Genomic DNA, 16,028 nt, shown 5'->3' on the forward strand with positions numbered 1-16,028 from the left:
TTTTATTATATGTATTGATATGAAATTTACAAATACAGCAAAAAACATGTTTTTTCAGCAATATATAAATATGTTGTTTATTTATTACGATAGATATATTAATGGTGTAATGTTCCATTGTTTAAGTTTTATTTTCGTTGACGTCTTATATGATTGTCATTATAGTAATGAAAATATGAATGGAATTCCCTGTAAGAAATATGACGAAATATCGTTAGTCATACATAAGTTAAACATAGAAATTTGTTATGATTATCTAATATGTTGCGTATGAATATGTGATCAACAATATAGTAATGAAATTACAAAAAAAAAAAATAGCCGCGAAAGCGAAATAGACAGACAGATTTTCACATAATATTGATATGGATTATTCAAAAAGTTTGTGGGCATTTCGGAACGACCGCTGCTGAGAAGAAATGTCGAAAGAAATTCATTTAAATAATGTTGGTCCCTATCAGAAGGGGTTTTGTATAGGTAATATATTTTGTGTAAAATTATAAGGTTATTGTATATAACTTTGTATATAACATAACCTGTGGCCTGATTAAAAACGAAATGTTAACTTCAAATTTCCGCGAAGCAATTGGAAATAATAATGAGAAGAATAAATTCTGGAATCGAGCGGGAATTCGTACATTTTATTGTTTAAATAAACCCTTAATCAAATCACCTATTGTGTGTTTGTCTTCACGTTTCTGATCGGCGCCGGCGCCTGCATAATTCACGAACATACACACAGACATCGCAACACAAACGACGGATAAATAAGCAAATGTATTCTTAGTGAAAGTGTATTTGGGCACCAACGTTGGCCACATATGGATCGTGGCAAGATATGAACTTTTACAATAGGAACCCAGGTTCGAGTACTACTCGTGCCACATGAGTTTGTATACCAATGTGACTCGTGTATTCATAGACCACCACTTGCTTCCGGTGAAGGGAAACATCGTGAGGAAACCTGCACAATGATTGACGGTTTAAGTTCACTAGTGTGTATGCGATTACTTGCCACTAGACGCTGTATTCGTAAAAGTCGTGTCAGATGCCTTTAGGCCGCCTGAATACAATAGCTATCATTTTGAGTAGGTTGTGCTGTTTACTAGATTAATAAATTCAAATTCAAAATTCTTTATTCAATTTAGGATGATATACATCACTTATTGACGTCAAAAAATGACTTAAACTAAGTCTACTGCCGGCTTCCAAAGCGCAGGTGAAGAAGAAGCGGCGCAACAAACTTCACCGCAGCCTATAAAAACGTTATTCACTGATTAGCCTCTGTATCATTATTCTTTGTATTCGTTCTTTCAATGTCAAATACTGAAGAGAGAGAGAGAGAGAGAGAGGGGCAAACCAAAGAAAAACTACTCCAAGTCTAATCAGAGAATTAAATATTTATTAATAAAGCGGTGAGGAAATAAACGCTTTACAGATTTGAAAATTAAAAATAAGGTGTCACACAAGTTTGAGGAGCATTATATACAGTCGCGTAGACAAATGAAAAGGTTAAAACAATTTAGATTGTCTCTTCGGAAAGTTTCGCGGAAAAGCTTTGGGCGTTAAGCTTTTGACGCATGAGCGTAAATAATTACATGCATTCCCACTTAAAACGAAAGAGAAATAGGTACATGTTTTGGCTTTGATATCTTAATATATATATATATATTTCTTTTCCTTTCATCAGTACTTGATCACAATCATAATATGTTTCAGTATACCTTTTGACCATGTACTTTATTGTGTACTTACATTGTTATATTACTGATAAAAAATTATACATAAATTCATATTTAAATAATGGTAAGCCCTTCTGGCATAATAGGGACCAATACTATTTGAATGAGTTTCTTTCGGCATTTCTTCTCAGCAGTGGTCGTTCCGAAATGCTAGTAGTTTGTAGCTTTGGTAAACATCATTTAATTTAGAATATGACGTGAAAAAATGCCTGTGAAGGCCTAATTTCTGAATAAATGATTCGATTTTGATTTAATTTAAATGAAAATTTGTCACTAGCATTTACTACCTACCTAATATTATAATTGCGATAATAAGTTTGATTGTTACTTCTTCACACTCTATCTACTCGACCAATCTTCTTGATATTTTGCATACATGCAGTTAGAAGTATGGAGAAGGACATAGGGTAGCTTTCATCCCAGAAAAATAACTGATCCCATGGGAAATTTGTGCAGGGGAAGCCGCGAGCAAAAGCTGGTATTAGTATAAAACAAAGTCGCTTCTCGCTGTTTGTCTGTCTTTATGTATGCTTAGATCTTTAAAACTACGCCACGGATTTTGATGCCGTTATTTTTAATAGATAGAATGATTCAAGGGGACGGCTGAGATGCATAATTGATAATGACTTTATCCGAGCGAAGCCTATAGATATTCTAACGACAATATTCACTTAAAGTTCTTCTTTTATTAATAAAAGCAATATTGCTTCCAGCAACCTTTAATATAAACAAAAAGAAATCCATCCGGTCTTTACGCCAAAAGCGGTAAAATATTAAAAGCACTTACGTTATTACATCGATTTTACGCAAAATTGCACAAAATGTATCAGTAATGGTGATTGCGGTAGCCTATAAAGTACACGATACTGCATTTTAAAACAATTCGGTTTAATGCAATTCAGCCTTTATTGCGATAACACAGGGTTTCTAATGGCGTGGGGGGATTTAAAACATGTTATTTGACTTCATGTAAAATCACTTTACAAGCGACACTTTAAAGAGGTAAATGTTGGAGAAATTAAAATTTATTTTGTGTTTGAAATATGTCGATGCGAGAATTGTAGCGAATCAAAATTTTGATGTTTTCAGTGGATTAAGTGATGAAATTTGGATTTTATGTTAAGTGCTAAGATATGTGTCAATAATTTATGCCGGAACGTATTCTCGAGCCGCTGAAAATAATAGTGAATATTCCTTCCTATATATCGAAATCGACGTTCTGAGTGGAATACCTCATGTTATGACTTATTTCACTCAGAGCACCAATTTGAATAGCTCTGACTGCAATAAATCTGTTATTTTACCTACACGTAGTCTTATGGATGGTTTGGATAAGTAGGATGGATTTTAAAGTTGGCCTTTTATATAAGAAGGTAGTCTACGGCGTCTGCCTGTCTGTTCGCGATGAACTTAAAAACTACTACACGGATTTTCAGGCGGTTTTCACCAATCTATAATGTGATTCCTGAGGAAGTTTCAGGTATATAATTTGTTATGTTTTCACCCGAGCAAAGCCGGGATTGGCCGTTAGTTTATTATAATATTTTAAAAATAAAAAAATACTTTTTGGTTACCCATCCTGAGACCGACCATTTCAAAGGTTGCTTAACCGCCACATAACTTTACGGAAATGTTGAAGATTCATCTATTGGCGCCACTGTAGTAATAATTTTGAAATAATATGAAGTTAAACACTTGATTAAGGAATGTTTCTGGACTTTATGAGATATTGATCTCTCATATTTCCGCGTGAAATTTACATTTTTATGCGTTTCTTGCACTCCGTTTTTTCTTGCAAGTCTTTTTTATTTAAACAATCTTACCATGCCTTTTTATGATTATCCAGGTATATTAATTAAAATAGGCATTTTTAGGTAATTACTTTCGTGGTTAATAAAATTTTTACTTTATAATATCATTTGAATTAATATTTGATTTATCTTCAAGAAAATTCAACAATAAGCACCAGCTGTGAACGTTGTTCATGTTAGGACTAGTAAAAAAACGGAGTTCTGCTCATCCTACTTCCTATGAAATTCGTCCTCCTAATTTTTAATATATATATAAGACCTATTGACGACCTCGGTGGCGCAGTGGTAAAGTTCTTGCCATTGAACCGAGAGGTCCCGGGTTCGATCCCCGGTCGGGTCATGATGGAAAATTATCTTTTTCTGATTGTCCCGGGTCTTGGATGTTTATCTATATATGTATTTGTTATAAAATATAGTATCGTTGAGTTAGTATCCCATAACACAAGTCTCGAACTTACTTTGGGGCTAGCTCAATCTGTGTGATTTGTTCTAATATATTTATTTATTTATTTATTATTTATCTATATTTGTTAATTGACGTCCTTGGAGAAAAGGCTGTGGTGAAGTTTGTTTCTTCTTCACCTGCGCTTTGGAAGTCGGCAGTAGACTTAGTTTAAGTCATTTTTTTGACGTCAATAAGTGATGTATATCATCCTAAATTGAATAAAGAAATTTGAATTTGAATTTATGAATATTATAGATTGAGATATTTGCAATGTCAGTTACTCATTCAAATACACGAGTTTACGCATAATATGAAATACAATAATTTAACATTTCAAAAACTCATTATTTCAAAAGTCAGTCACGTTGTACAGACAAACTCACTTCAGCGAGTTAATTTTGGTAAAACCATAATAAATATAAATAAATATATTAGGACAAATCACACAGATTGAGCTAGCCCCAAAGTAAGTTCTAGACTTGTGTTATGGGATACTAACTCAACGATACTATATTTTATAACAAATACATATATAGGTAAACATCCAAGACCCAGGCCAGTCAGAAAAATATCATTTTCCATCATGAGCCGACCGGGGATCAAACCCGGGACCACTCGGTCCACAGGCAAGCACTTTTACCACTGCGCCACCGAGGTCGTCGTATAATAAAATATTTGAACCACACTATATATTGGTGAAAACTGTATAAAAATCTGTCCGTTACTTTTTCAGTTTATCCCGTTCATACAGACTTCCCTTTATTTATATGTAAGGATATTAGAGATGTACCTACATAACGTTATTATATAATGAGCTTAATGAGCGAAAACGCGCTTAATATTTTATTATAACCACCATTTAATTGAATGGATAAACCATTAGAAAAGCAAGAAAGTGAAAAGATTATTAGAAAGTCGCATGTAATTAACGGTTTTATATTGTACTAGCGACCCGTACCGGCTTCGGGCAAAACTGTATGAAAATCCGTCCGGTAACTGACGCGACAGAGAACATATAATAAAACAGCTCTCTGCCGTGTCTGTCTGTGTGTCAATATATATATATATATCCGTTATAGTGCCTATTTTTCTCCTATCAATGGTCACGTGCGCGCAATATATTGTTTTTTATTATTATTTTCTTTATGTATTACTCACAAACCACAATTGTATAACATTTTAGTAGAATTAATAATTTTCTCACTGCGGTTTTAACATTATGAATATTCAAAATTATTATGTGACAAAACTAAGTATGTGGTTTTAAAAGGAAAATAATTATAGGTAATTTATGTGAATGTACATTGTTTTTGTTAAGACGAATTTAAACCACACGCATAAAAGGCAATTATATACTATATTTATAATCCCACTAATATTAATAATGCGAAAGTTGATGAGGATGTTTGTTACTCTTTCACGCAATATCTACTGAACGAATAGTTATGAAATTTGGTACACGGGTGGATTATAATTTGGAATAACACATAGGATACTTTTTATCGTGAAAATCCCACGAGAGCGAAGTCACGGAGCGCAGCAGTTTGTTTGTTATCTCTTTTAATCAATCTTCTTGAAATTTTGCATAAATGTTACTACTTTCATCTCAGAACTAAATCTTTTCGCGTGAGACATACACGTGGGCGAAGCCGCGGGCAAGAGCTAGTTCGCAAAAATAAAATGATGCCGCAGAGTCGAGATCTTAGAAATCAAAAGCTTTCTAAGATCTCGACTCTGGTTTAAATAAATCCTCAGTTAATTATGGTTACATGCTTTGAAAGTCTGTTTTATAATAAGTCTAGTTTTTTATACAATGTTATAATAGATTTAATTATCATTTTTGTATTGTATCCCTCTTTTTCCCTATATATGTATTCCATTGTTTTCACTTAACTGTAATTTGATGTGAGCAAAATTTTACATGTTACACCTACAAATATTGTTGATCAGTTTGGTTGATTCGTAGAAACTATGTAATAATGTTCATATTATATGTTATGTGCATGTACCCACATAACTCACTGTTTTGTGTACTTATCAATAAATAAATAAATATATTTGCCCTGTATATCTGTACACATTTTCCGGAATTTCACATTAGACGCTGGTGTTTGGACACGGTATTGGAAATATCGGGATTTTGGCAAATTCCTCGCATCCCATAACGCTGTCACTCAATGATTTTTATTGCAGAAGAAATAAAAGAAGCCTCTTTTCGCGCTAAAGGTGCATTTGGATTGGTGAAGTGGAAAATGAAATATGTGATTTTTTCTGGAGATTGTTATTTAGCAAATGGACTAATGTGTAATATCCCTTCATAATTGGTTGGTTGTCGACCTCGAGGTTGACGACCTCGGTGGCGCAGTGGTAAAGTGCTTGCCTCTGACCCTAGAGGTCCCGGGTTCGATCCCCGGTCGGGTCATGATGAAAAAATAATCTTTTTCTGATTGGTCCGGGTCTTGGATGTTTATCTATATGTGTATATGTTATAAAATATCGTATCGTTGAGTTAGTATCCCATAACACAAGTCTAGAACTTACTTTGTCAATCTTTACTGGCTTGCTCAATCTGTATGATTTGTCCCTGGGCTCCAACGCTCAAAGGCCGCGTAAGAAACAATGAAAATGAACAAATATGAACAAATTTGACAGAGATTATATGCCATTTGTACATCAGCTAAACGTTTTATATTTTCGTTGATTAAGAATTGCTATAAGATCTTTCTACAACAATTAATCTTGTGTCAAAAATGTCATTTTTGTAAAAAAAGAAATTATTGCTAAATTGTCTTGTGAACTGGATCTAATTTTGTAGTATTTGGTGTACAGTCGATAGCACATCAACCTACCCAAATTCCTTGCAAATTCGCCCTCATTACCGCCGCATAGAGTTGACATACTGGCGACTGTACCACACCGATATTGGTTAATTTAGAACCTTTCTGTTTTGACGGCGCACGATTGATAGCCTCAAAGTATTTGGGTGAATTAGATTTACTGCTCATTGTCCGTGTCTGTGACTTATTTATCGGAAATCTGAATCTTATATGTTATTATTAACTCCGGATTTTGCGCAGAATAAGTACATTGTACACTGGGTTCGAGGGCCGCGAACACCCGAGTTGTGAATCTTACTTTCTTTCGAGTGACACATTGTGCTTTATACGACACCTGCTTACGCGGATAATAAAATATTTTTAATTACCTCATACCACGAAAGGATATCTCGTGTTTCTATTCCAGGGCGGGAACCACACGTGATCCTCTTCTTTGGAATGCTTTTCTAAATCATCTAGTAACTTTGATTATGTTATTCGCGTCGATCCGGCGGCCAAATCTACGAAATCTTCTAAAATATGATCAATTAAAGTTTTACAGCACATTATTACTATAATTAAACTCGAGATTAACTCTACAGCGTCTCGCGGGTTGACAGATTGCATTTCTAAATATATATAGCCCGTCTGTCTGTCCGCCCGTCTATTTTTGTCGTACCAAGAACGATCTCTTAGATAAACTGGTATTTCAGTAGTCTGATAGGTTATTAGGCGCTATGCTTTTGATGTTAAAAATATCAATAAGAAAAATTCCTTTCTTTTAACTTTGTAAAATCTACCTACTGACTTAAAACTCCGAAAACTCACATTGTAAGAAATAAAATAGAATTTACTAGTTACTTCATTTTTAATACTTAAATTTTTAATAAATTTTGGTCAAAATGCGTGAATAATCTAGAGGAATGTTAAGTAAATAACTTTTTCGCACAACTTCGTATGCGAGTAAATATCCGTTTCCCGTGGGAATTTCAGGAAATCCCTTCTTAGTGCTCCCCTACACTGTCCTAGGAACCTATACACCAAATTTCAGCTTTCTACGCCCAGTAGTTTCGGCTGTGCGTTGTCTGTCAGTCAGTCAGTAACGGAAGAGTTTTATATATATACATATAGATAGCAGAAATTTAAATTATTTAATATAACGTGCAGAAATTTAAATTATTTAAAATCAAAGTGCGTGAATATCACGACTTGCAAATAACTAAGTCCTAGCTTTGAGGGTTAAGGGTCTCCTTCCATACTTCTTATAAAACGACCGAAAATTTTATATTCCACCACTTTGGTAAAGAAAACATGGATAGAAAAGGTATTCAGTGGTTTTACGCTTAACCGAGAACACGAGAAATCAGGCTTAGTAAATAACACACTCCAAAGAAACGCTAGTGAACGTGCGCTAGTAACCGTGATGTCATCGACATGATAGACAGAATTTTAAACGAAGAAGAAGAATTAAAAGAATTTGTGTTCACTGCCTCTCTGGTTGGTTTAATACTCAAAGAAACCAAGAGCAAGCGCCCAGACTAGAAGGAATGTAAATCGACGCGTGCGCAACAAAACTGATTACAAACAAAGAAACCACTTCCATTCTCGAGTGTTAATTAAAAAAATATAGACTTAACAGCTCTTTGTCAAAATAAAGCACGCTAAGAGTGTTTACAAGAAAGATTTGCTGTAGAGCCATTGTGTTTTCTTCTGTTCATGTGAGATGAAATATTCGCAACAACTTTCCTGGCCACGAGTTGTTTTACCATTTATTTTCTCAGCTTGACATTGGTGGGACTCTTTTTTCCTTCACGTAACAACTGCTGTTAAAATAAATTAATACTTAAGTTAGATTGCTCGTCATCAAGACTCTGGAGGAGAAATAAGTATTTTTCAAAAATGTCATTTTTGACACAAGCACAGTGTCTCTGATGACTCAATGACATCACAACGGACGATGTCACGCGGACTAATATCATATCCGACGCGCTGTAAACCGTTGAGGAGATCCCTCGTTGGGAGCCGATCTAGTTCGACTATTAGATCTTAAAACACTTTTTTATCCAATGTAGCTGACGTATCGACGACCTCGCAGTTGTTTAAAAAGAACATGAATATTTATGAATTTTTATACGGATTTCTAAAACAAATTTCTCATATCCACAGGTGCCCTGGTAGGCGGTATCCTAGGCGGTATGGCGATGCGTTACGGCCGTCGTACGATACTCCTCGCAGCAGCGTTGCCGTACACGCTCGCTTGGCTCGCCACTTCGCTCTCCACGAGCGTGAACATGCTCGCCGCGACGTCGTTCTGCGGCGGCTTGCTCGTCTGCTGCATTACTATGATCACTCAGGTAATGCTTGTATTACTTCTATTAAGCTAACATACAGTAAATTCATTGTTTTACATTATCCCTCTATGCGTGAATGGATGGCGTGTATGGATAATTTGCTATTCGCACGGGTAAAAAGAAAATATGAACCTTATGAAGGAGTCACACTATATATTGGTGGAAACTGTATGAAAATCGTACATCACTTTTTGAATTTATCGCCAACAGTCAGAAGCGGCAGAGATTTTTGTTTTGTAACACGTTGTAAGGAAAGGATAGATTGCCATTTGTAGCTTGTGGTTCCGCCCTAGTATAGAACTACTACTTACTCCATATCTTTTCGTTAATGACGTACGAGGCGACTATGGGACACAATAGTCATATTCTTTGACAATTTACATTATCGTGTATTCCATATCTCTCTTCAAACAATCCAAAGGAAATCAGCTCGTTTCTAAAAACGTAAAAGTCCCATGCCATTAAACTCGACAATCAATAAAACCTACCTTCTATAAAAGGTGGGTAAAGCATACAATCACATTTTTCATACATTGTTTACTAATCATCGATTGTCACTTCCCATCGATTATTCGATGAGTGAACAAAACATCGATCATGTTGTTAACGGGAACTTTTTATATTGTTGCTTTTGCTCGTAGATCTTATCACGGAATCGAATGATAATGATTATCATTACCCGTGTTTTATTTCGAAGAACAAACTGTCTGAAAATAGCTTGCTTGTTTGTAATTAAACTTATAAACTACAAGACCTATTTTGATGAAATCTGGCACAGAGACTGATGAATCCTTCACTGAGTAGCATAGGCCTGATTTTTGCCAAAACACTTTCTATTACGTTGTACAGGTCGAACTCGGTATACATTTCTGGTTTTTCGTTGCGGTAAATTAAAGCAATCGTACTAAAAACGCAATGTTATATGCATCAGTATGTGTCTGAGTTCGGCGACAGTGTGGAGCCGGAATGAGCATATAGTTCGCTTACGTAACTTCAGCCTTACCCCGTGCCCTCACACAAGTACAAGTACTCGATACAAAATCTCATAAATATATTTTGCATCACTTTACGTTCAGTCCATGCTGCTATGGTAAAAACGTACATTTTCTCGTACGACAAAGCGACCATAGAATATAAAGTATAGAATGGTTGTTTATTCAATACCTAAACATTAACACTGCTGCGCAATTAGGCTCAGTTATTCGGATATACGATTGAAATATTTTTTGTTTCTTTTAAGCTATATTTAATCTATTATTGTCATTACATAGTATAAAACAAAGTCAATTCTCGCTGTCTGTCCCTATGTATGCTTAGATCTTCAAAACTGCGCAACGGATTTTGATGACGGATTTTTTAAATAAATAGAGTGATGCAAGAGGAAGGTTTTTTGTATAATTCATTAAGGTTTTACCTGAGCGAAGCCGAGACGGGCCGCTAGTATAGAATAAAACGTACAAAACTGGCTATATCAATAAGTCCAAGCAGTGAACTTAAAAATACTAATTGTTCGCCGCGAACTTAGGCCTCGCGAACACAATAAATTTTTACAAAATTGTGAATATTTCATAAACGACTGAACCGATTTTGATGCTCCACGAACTTTAAAATTCTATTGGCATAACTTTTAAATTTCATCAAAATCGCACCAACGGTTCGAAAGTTATCGCGTTACAAACATATACATATACATATAAAAAAAATATTTTTGTCCCAAGTAGAATGTTAGACCTCGCTCGGTCAATTAAAAAATGGACGGCCCTAAAAAAAATGTATTGTAAAATATATGTACATTTTTGACAGACTTTTCTATTAAGTTTCATAGACTCAACAACACGTGTCTAATACTCAATCATTGGCAGTTGTCTTTTTGTTCTGTCTCTTTCGCTACAAAATAACAATTGTGACGCTTCTGCAAATTGAATCTTTGCACCAATAATGGAAAATTTATCTCCATAACCTCTGGTTGGAATTGTTAAGTGTTATGAACCGTAGTGAATCGACTCGGAACATTTTACATGCGTTTACATGCGTTTTACAACATAATGCGAATGGAAACTAGCGTATGAAATATCATTTGAAATTTATTCTACGAAATGCTTTTCACTGCCACGTAGGTATGCGGTATAAACCTAGCTAGGTATAACGGTCAATGACCTAGGATGATTGGAAAGCATTGGCCGTCATTATAACTGAAAATTTTGCTTGTAAAAATGCTGCAATAGGTACCTACGTACTAAACTTTTTGTTACTAACAAATTTTAGTCAAATTCTATTTTATTATTGTAAACTCACTCCAAATGAAACACACAAAATCACTTCACTAGTTTTATTATTCTTCCACAACGTGTTCACGTTTCGCCCGATTGTTACCGAATGATCCCACTTGCCAAGTGAAAACAACCGTCAAGACTCTCTCTTTATTTTTTCGTAGTGTTGCCAGTTTAGAAAAAGCTTAAATAAAATACAATTTAATTGTGTCGTTATTTTAACGTTCTTGCTTATAAAATATGCAATACATTTTTGTGTAAATGTGCATTAAATAAACGAAGGCTTCCACTATATTAAGTAAACTACTACTACTGGTCGAAAAAACGAAGGCCTGAATATTGTTGAAAGTTTCTAGGTTTGAATTCTATTTGTATAGAGTTTGTCGCGTCATTACTTAACTTTTTGGATTGCACAACGCTTTAGTTAACAACATCTTGATGGCAAATAAAATACATTTTTCACAAGTCCGCCCCTCTTTTCTCCAAATCTGAGAAATAGACTATAATAAGAAGAGTTTATAATTCTTCTTCTTTGCCAATTCTAAGACCATAAATAAAATTACGAATGTTCTATACATACATACATCACAGAAATAGCAAATTGAAAATTTATATTTATGCTTATTGAACACTTGTTTATCTGTTTGTAAAGTATAATTAACCATTAGACGAGCTTAAGTTTGTAATTTTAATTATTCTTTTGAATTTACGTTGCTAATTATGCTTGTAAGTTGAATGTAATTAATAAAATGCGTATACCTGAATGGTAAATCTAGAATTTAAACTAGCTTTTTAAATGTTAATTTCACATGTTAATATGCATATTATAAAAAGAAGTCCCTTGCCGCGTCTGTCTGTCTGTATGAAAGCGATAAACTCAAAAACCACCGGACGGATTTTTGTACGATTTTCACCAATATATAGTGTAATTCCTGAGGAAGGTTAGGTATATAATTCACTGGTTTTACCTGAGCGAAGATCGATTTTGATAATTTGAAAGATTTTTCTCTAAAAAAATTTTCTTAAGTAGTTTTTGATCAGATCTTGAAGAAACCTATATATTTTTAAATAATAACATCTTTGTTTTACAATATTACAAGTTTAAATGAAATCTAATAACAATTATTCTACGTGTCAAAATATTTTCTTTCCACATAATGGCTAACAATAATCAGAGTATTTCTACGTCCGTCAACAACATTGTTATTGAGACAATTAACAAAAGAAGCCGTGAAATTTTATGAAAATTAGTGGACTAAAACTAATGAAGGTGTCTAATTGATTTAAAATTTGTTTAGAGGCGCATCAAATATTGATTTTAATAGTTATTTTAAGGCACCAAATGAGTTTTTAATAGGTACAAGCATGCGGCCCTCCTATTTGGCCTCATGGGAAATGGTTACCGCAGCCAAAGGACATCTGCAACACCAGGGACTCACACGCGTGCTGCAGACTCGTTGACTTGCAATTTAACTAAGAATTTTAGAATACTATTGCTCACTGTATTTAAAGAAAAATTACATTGACCTATACACAATGTCAATGGGTGGTTTGTTTTAACATCATACTTACAATAATTCTCTTTTTTCCACAGGTATACGTAACCGAAATAGCTGTCCCCGAAATACGAGGCTTCCTCAGTTCAGTCTTGAAGATACTTAGCCACATCGGTATTCTGATATCCTTCACCATTGGGACCTACCTCGATTGGTCCCAACTCGCTTTGGTCGTAGCAGCTGCCCCAGTATTACTATTCTTCGCGTTACTCTTCGTCCCTGAAACCCCTTCCTTTCTCCTCCTTCGAGGAAAGGAGCAAGAGGCCGAAAAATCTCTTCAGTGGCTACGCGGCCCTGAAGCAGATATCGGCCAAGAATTGGCTACAATCCGCACGAATATTTACGCCAGCAAACAATATCACGACAGTCACTCAAGTAGACTAAAAGTGATTCTATCCAAAAGAATGATCAGACCTGTCTTGATTACCTGTGGGTTAATGTTCTTTCAGAAATTCACTGGAACACAAGTCTTCAGTTTTTACGCTGTGCCTATGTTTAGAAAGACCTTTAGAAGCATGAGCGCTCATGGAGGTGCAATAGCTACTAGTGTCGTCCAACTTCTAGCGTCATGTTTGTCGGGCATGCTCATCGACAACATTGGGAGACTTCCTCTTCTACTTATGAGCGGTTTTATGATGTCAATAGCTTTAGCTGGCTTTGGATCTTATGCGTATTACGAAGACGTTGTCAGAAACTCAACAAATTTAACTGTAACTGCCGACGCCGCTTCTTACGACTGGATTCCTTTGGTGTGTGCTTTAGCTTTCACTATCGCGTTTTCATTAGGCATTGGTCCTATATCTTCTTTATTGATTGGAGAATTATTCCCATTGGAATATAGAAGCACTGGTAGCGCTTTAGCTACAAGTTTCAGTCATCTATGTGGGTTTGTCAATGTCAAAACTGTTCCTGATTTCATTTATTATATAGGGCTACATGGCCTCTTTTGGATGTATGCAGGGATTTCGGTGCTATGTTTATTATTTGTAGTGCTATTCGTTCCTGAAACTAAAGGTCGTGAAATAGATGAAATGGATCCTAAATACGTTGAATCATTATGTATTAATCGGTAGTTTACAATGATTAGTGTAGGTATTGTCTTGTGCAGTATTAAGCTGTAAAAGTGATCATTGAGAGATTATCTCGCAGATATATTGAGATGGCCGATTCCTTTAGAGGTTTTGTTGTCGTCACCTAGTCTGTTGCGTGCAAAATGCATTTGTATAGTATTAGTGCCTTCCATTTCATGAGCCACACTGTTGTTTATAACTTTGAACGATTTGTATACTTAATTCATATTTTTATTGTCATCTGTTGGTTATTTAAAAGCATTTTTGTTGCTATCTATATCTACACAATTACAATATTTGAAGAAAGTTTTTATATTAAGTGTAGTTGTGAATGCGATTGACTGAATATGTAAATATGATATATTTTGATGTCTTCTGATATTTTTGTTATTAAATGGCCAGTATAGCGCCTTCGTCTAGTTCCTTTCATCACAATATTAAATGTAAACATACCTAGTAAGATTGGTCAATGTTGGATTTGTATTGGTTTTATCTATCGAGAATTGATTAAGATCTGATAACACACAATCATTTCTCCTATCTAATATTGACTGATTATGTACAAATAATTGATGTGTTTATAATTTTAAACTTGTAGAAATATATTTCGTTTCCAATTTATCAGTTGCCGATTGATTTGCAGATTAAATTTCATACAACAGTTATTATTAATATTAAAAATGAATTATCTTTAATAACCAAACAAAATTGTATGTACAATGTAAACATAATATTATTTTCATATTTATGAAGTAGATTATGGAAAATAATGTTATTACCTACATAATTATATTGTATAAATTATCATTATATATCAAAATTGTATGAAACGAAATATGTGTTTTAGAAAATTTTATTAAAAATCTATGTAAGTAAATTTTGATGAAATACTGACTGAATGTTACAAAATGGTATCAGTTTATTAAGTTTATGTTTTTATTATATTTTTTGTAAATATGTATAATTTAAGCATAACCTTATTATACAGTGTTGAGTATAATTTAATGAGCTATTATATTATACGGGTAGAAAATGTGTATTATTAAATTTTTAAATTTATTTTATTGGCAAACCAAAATTATTTCTTGAACAATATAAAATGAAATCCAGTGAAAAATATTGATTTTAAAAATGTATATATGTTATTATATATACTAGGTATTTTAAATGTTTTATAAGAAATTATATCACAAATGAGTGGTGCTAAAAGATGCCTTGATGAAGATTTTTATAATGAAATTGTTTTACCTAGTAATTGTATATAATATATAAGTATTGTAAGCTTATAAATGATTATACTACATATATATTTATGTAAATTGTTAAGAGTGTTAAATTTAGCGTGTTGCCATAATTTAATAATATAGATTACAAGTATTTTACAATGTACTTAAATAATCGAATTTAAGTGTTTAAATAAAAAATTCAGTGAACGATTACAAGGTTTTTTTATATCATTTATCCTGACCGTTTATAGTAATATTCACATAAAAATGTATATTAAAATGACCTTGGCAGAAGAGGCAACTCTATTATATATAATAATGATTTGTCTATCAATTAAGGATGCCAAAAAATGTACCTACACAGATGAGAAGTTGAAAAACAGACCATGAGCTGTAATGCTTTACGTTGAAAATTCACAGATGAACGAGAGAAAGAACTACAGAGTGAGAGAGAGAGAGAGATTATGAAGATAAATCAATAATTCCGGAATGTCAGTAGCTTGTCGCTTTTTAAGATTTAAAATGTGACGTGTATGTCTGTGAATTATCACTTATTCTGACTTCTATGTAATTAGTGAGCGTGTAGAGCATTTCAATGCTACTCAAAAATCAGACAATTATGGTGACCATAAAATACTATAGTGACCAATCTTTTGTGTAATAGGGAAACCCGGAAATGTGGTCATCGGAATAAAAAAGCTATTGTACTTCTAATGACTGTCATGGGATAGTGGTATTCAA

The 16,028-nt window shown here is 33.9% G+C and overlaps 1 protein-coding gene across 2 annotated transcripts in view; it reads left to right on the top strand.

The window, feature by feature from the left end:
- Positions 1-15,503, top strand: part of LOC128680763 (facilitated trehalose transporter Tret1-like) — an 80,004-nt gene extending 64,501 nt beyond the window's left edge. For both annotated transcript variants that reach the window (XM_053764145.2, XM_053764146.1), the window contains 2 exons: positions 8,981-9,168; positions 13,030-15,503. In XM_053764145.2, the coding sequence (XP_053620120.1) occupies positions 8,981-9,168; positions 13,030-14,064 (1,223 nt within the window). In that variant the 3' untranslated portion in view covers positions 14,065-15,503. The remainder of the gene's footprint in view (positions 1-8,980; positions 9,169-13,029) is intronic.
- Positions 15,504-16,028: the final 525 nt, after the last annotated feature.

The sequence above is a fragment of the Plodia interpunctella genome, chromosome 25 (genome assembly GCF_027563975.2).
Source record: "Plodia interpunctella isolate USDA-ARS_2022_Savannah chromosome 25, ilPloInte3.2, whole genome shotgun sequence".
Classification (NCBI taxonomy): Eukaryota; Metazoa; Arthropoda; class Insecta; order Lepidoptera; family Pyralidae; genus Plodia; species Plodia interpunctella.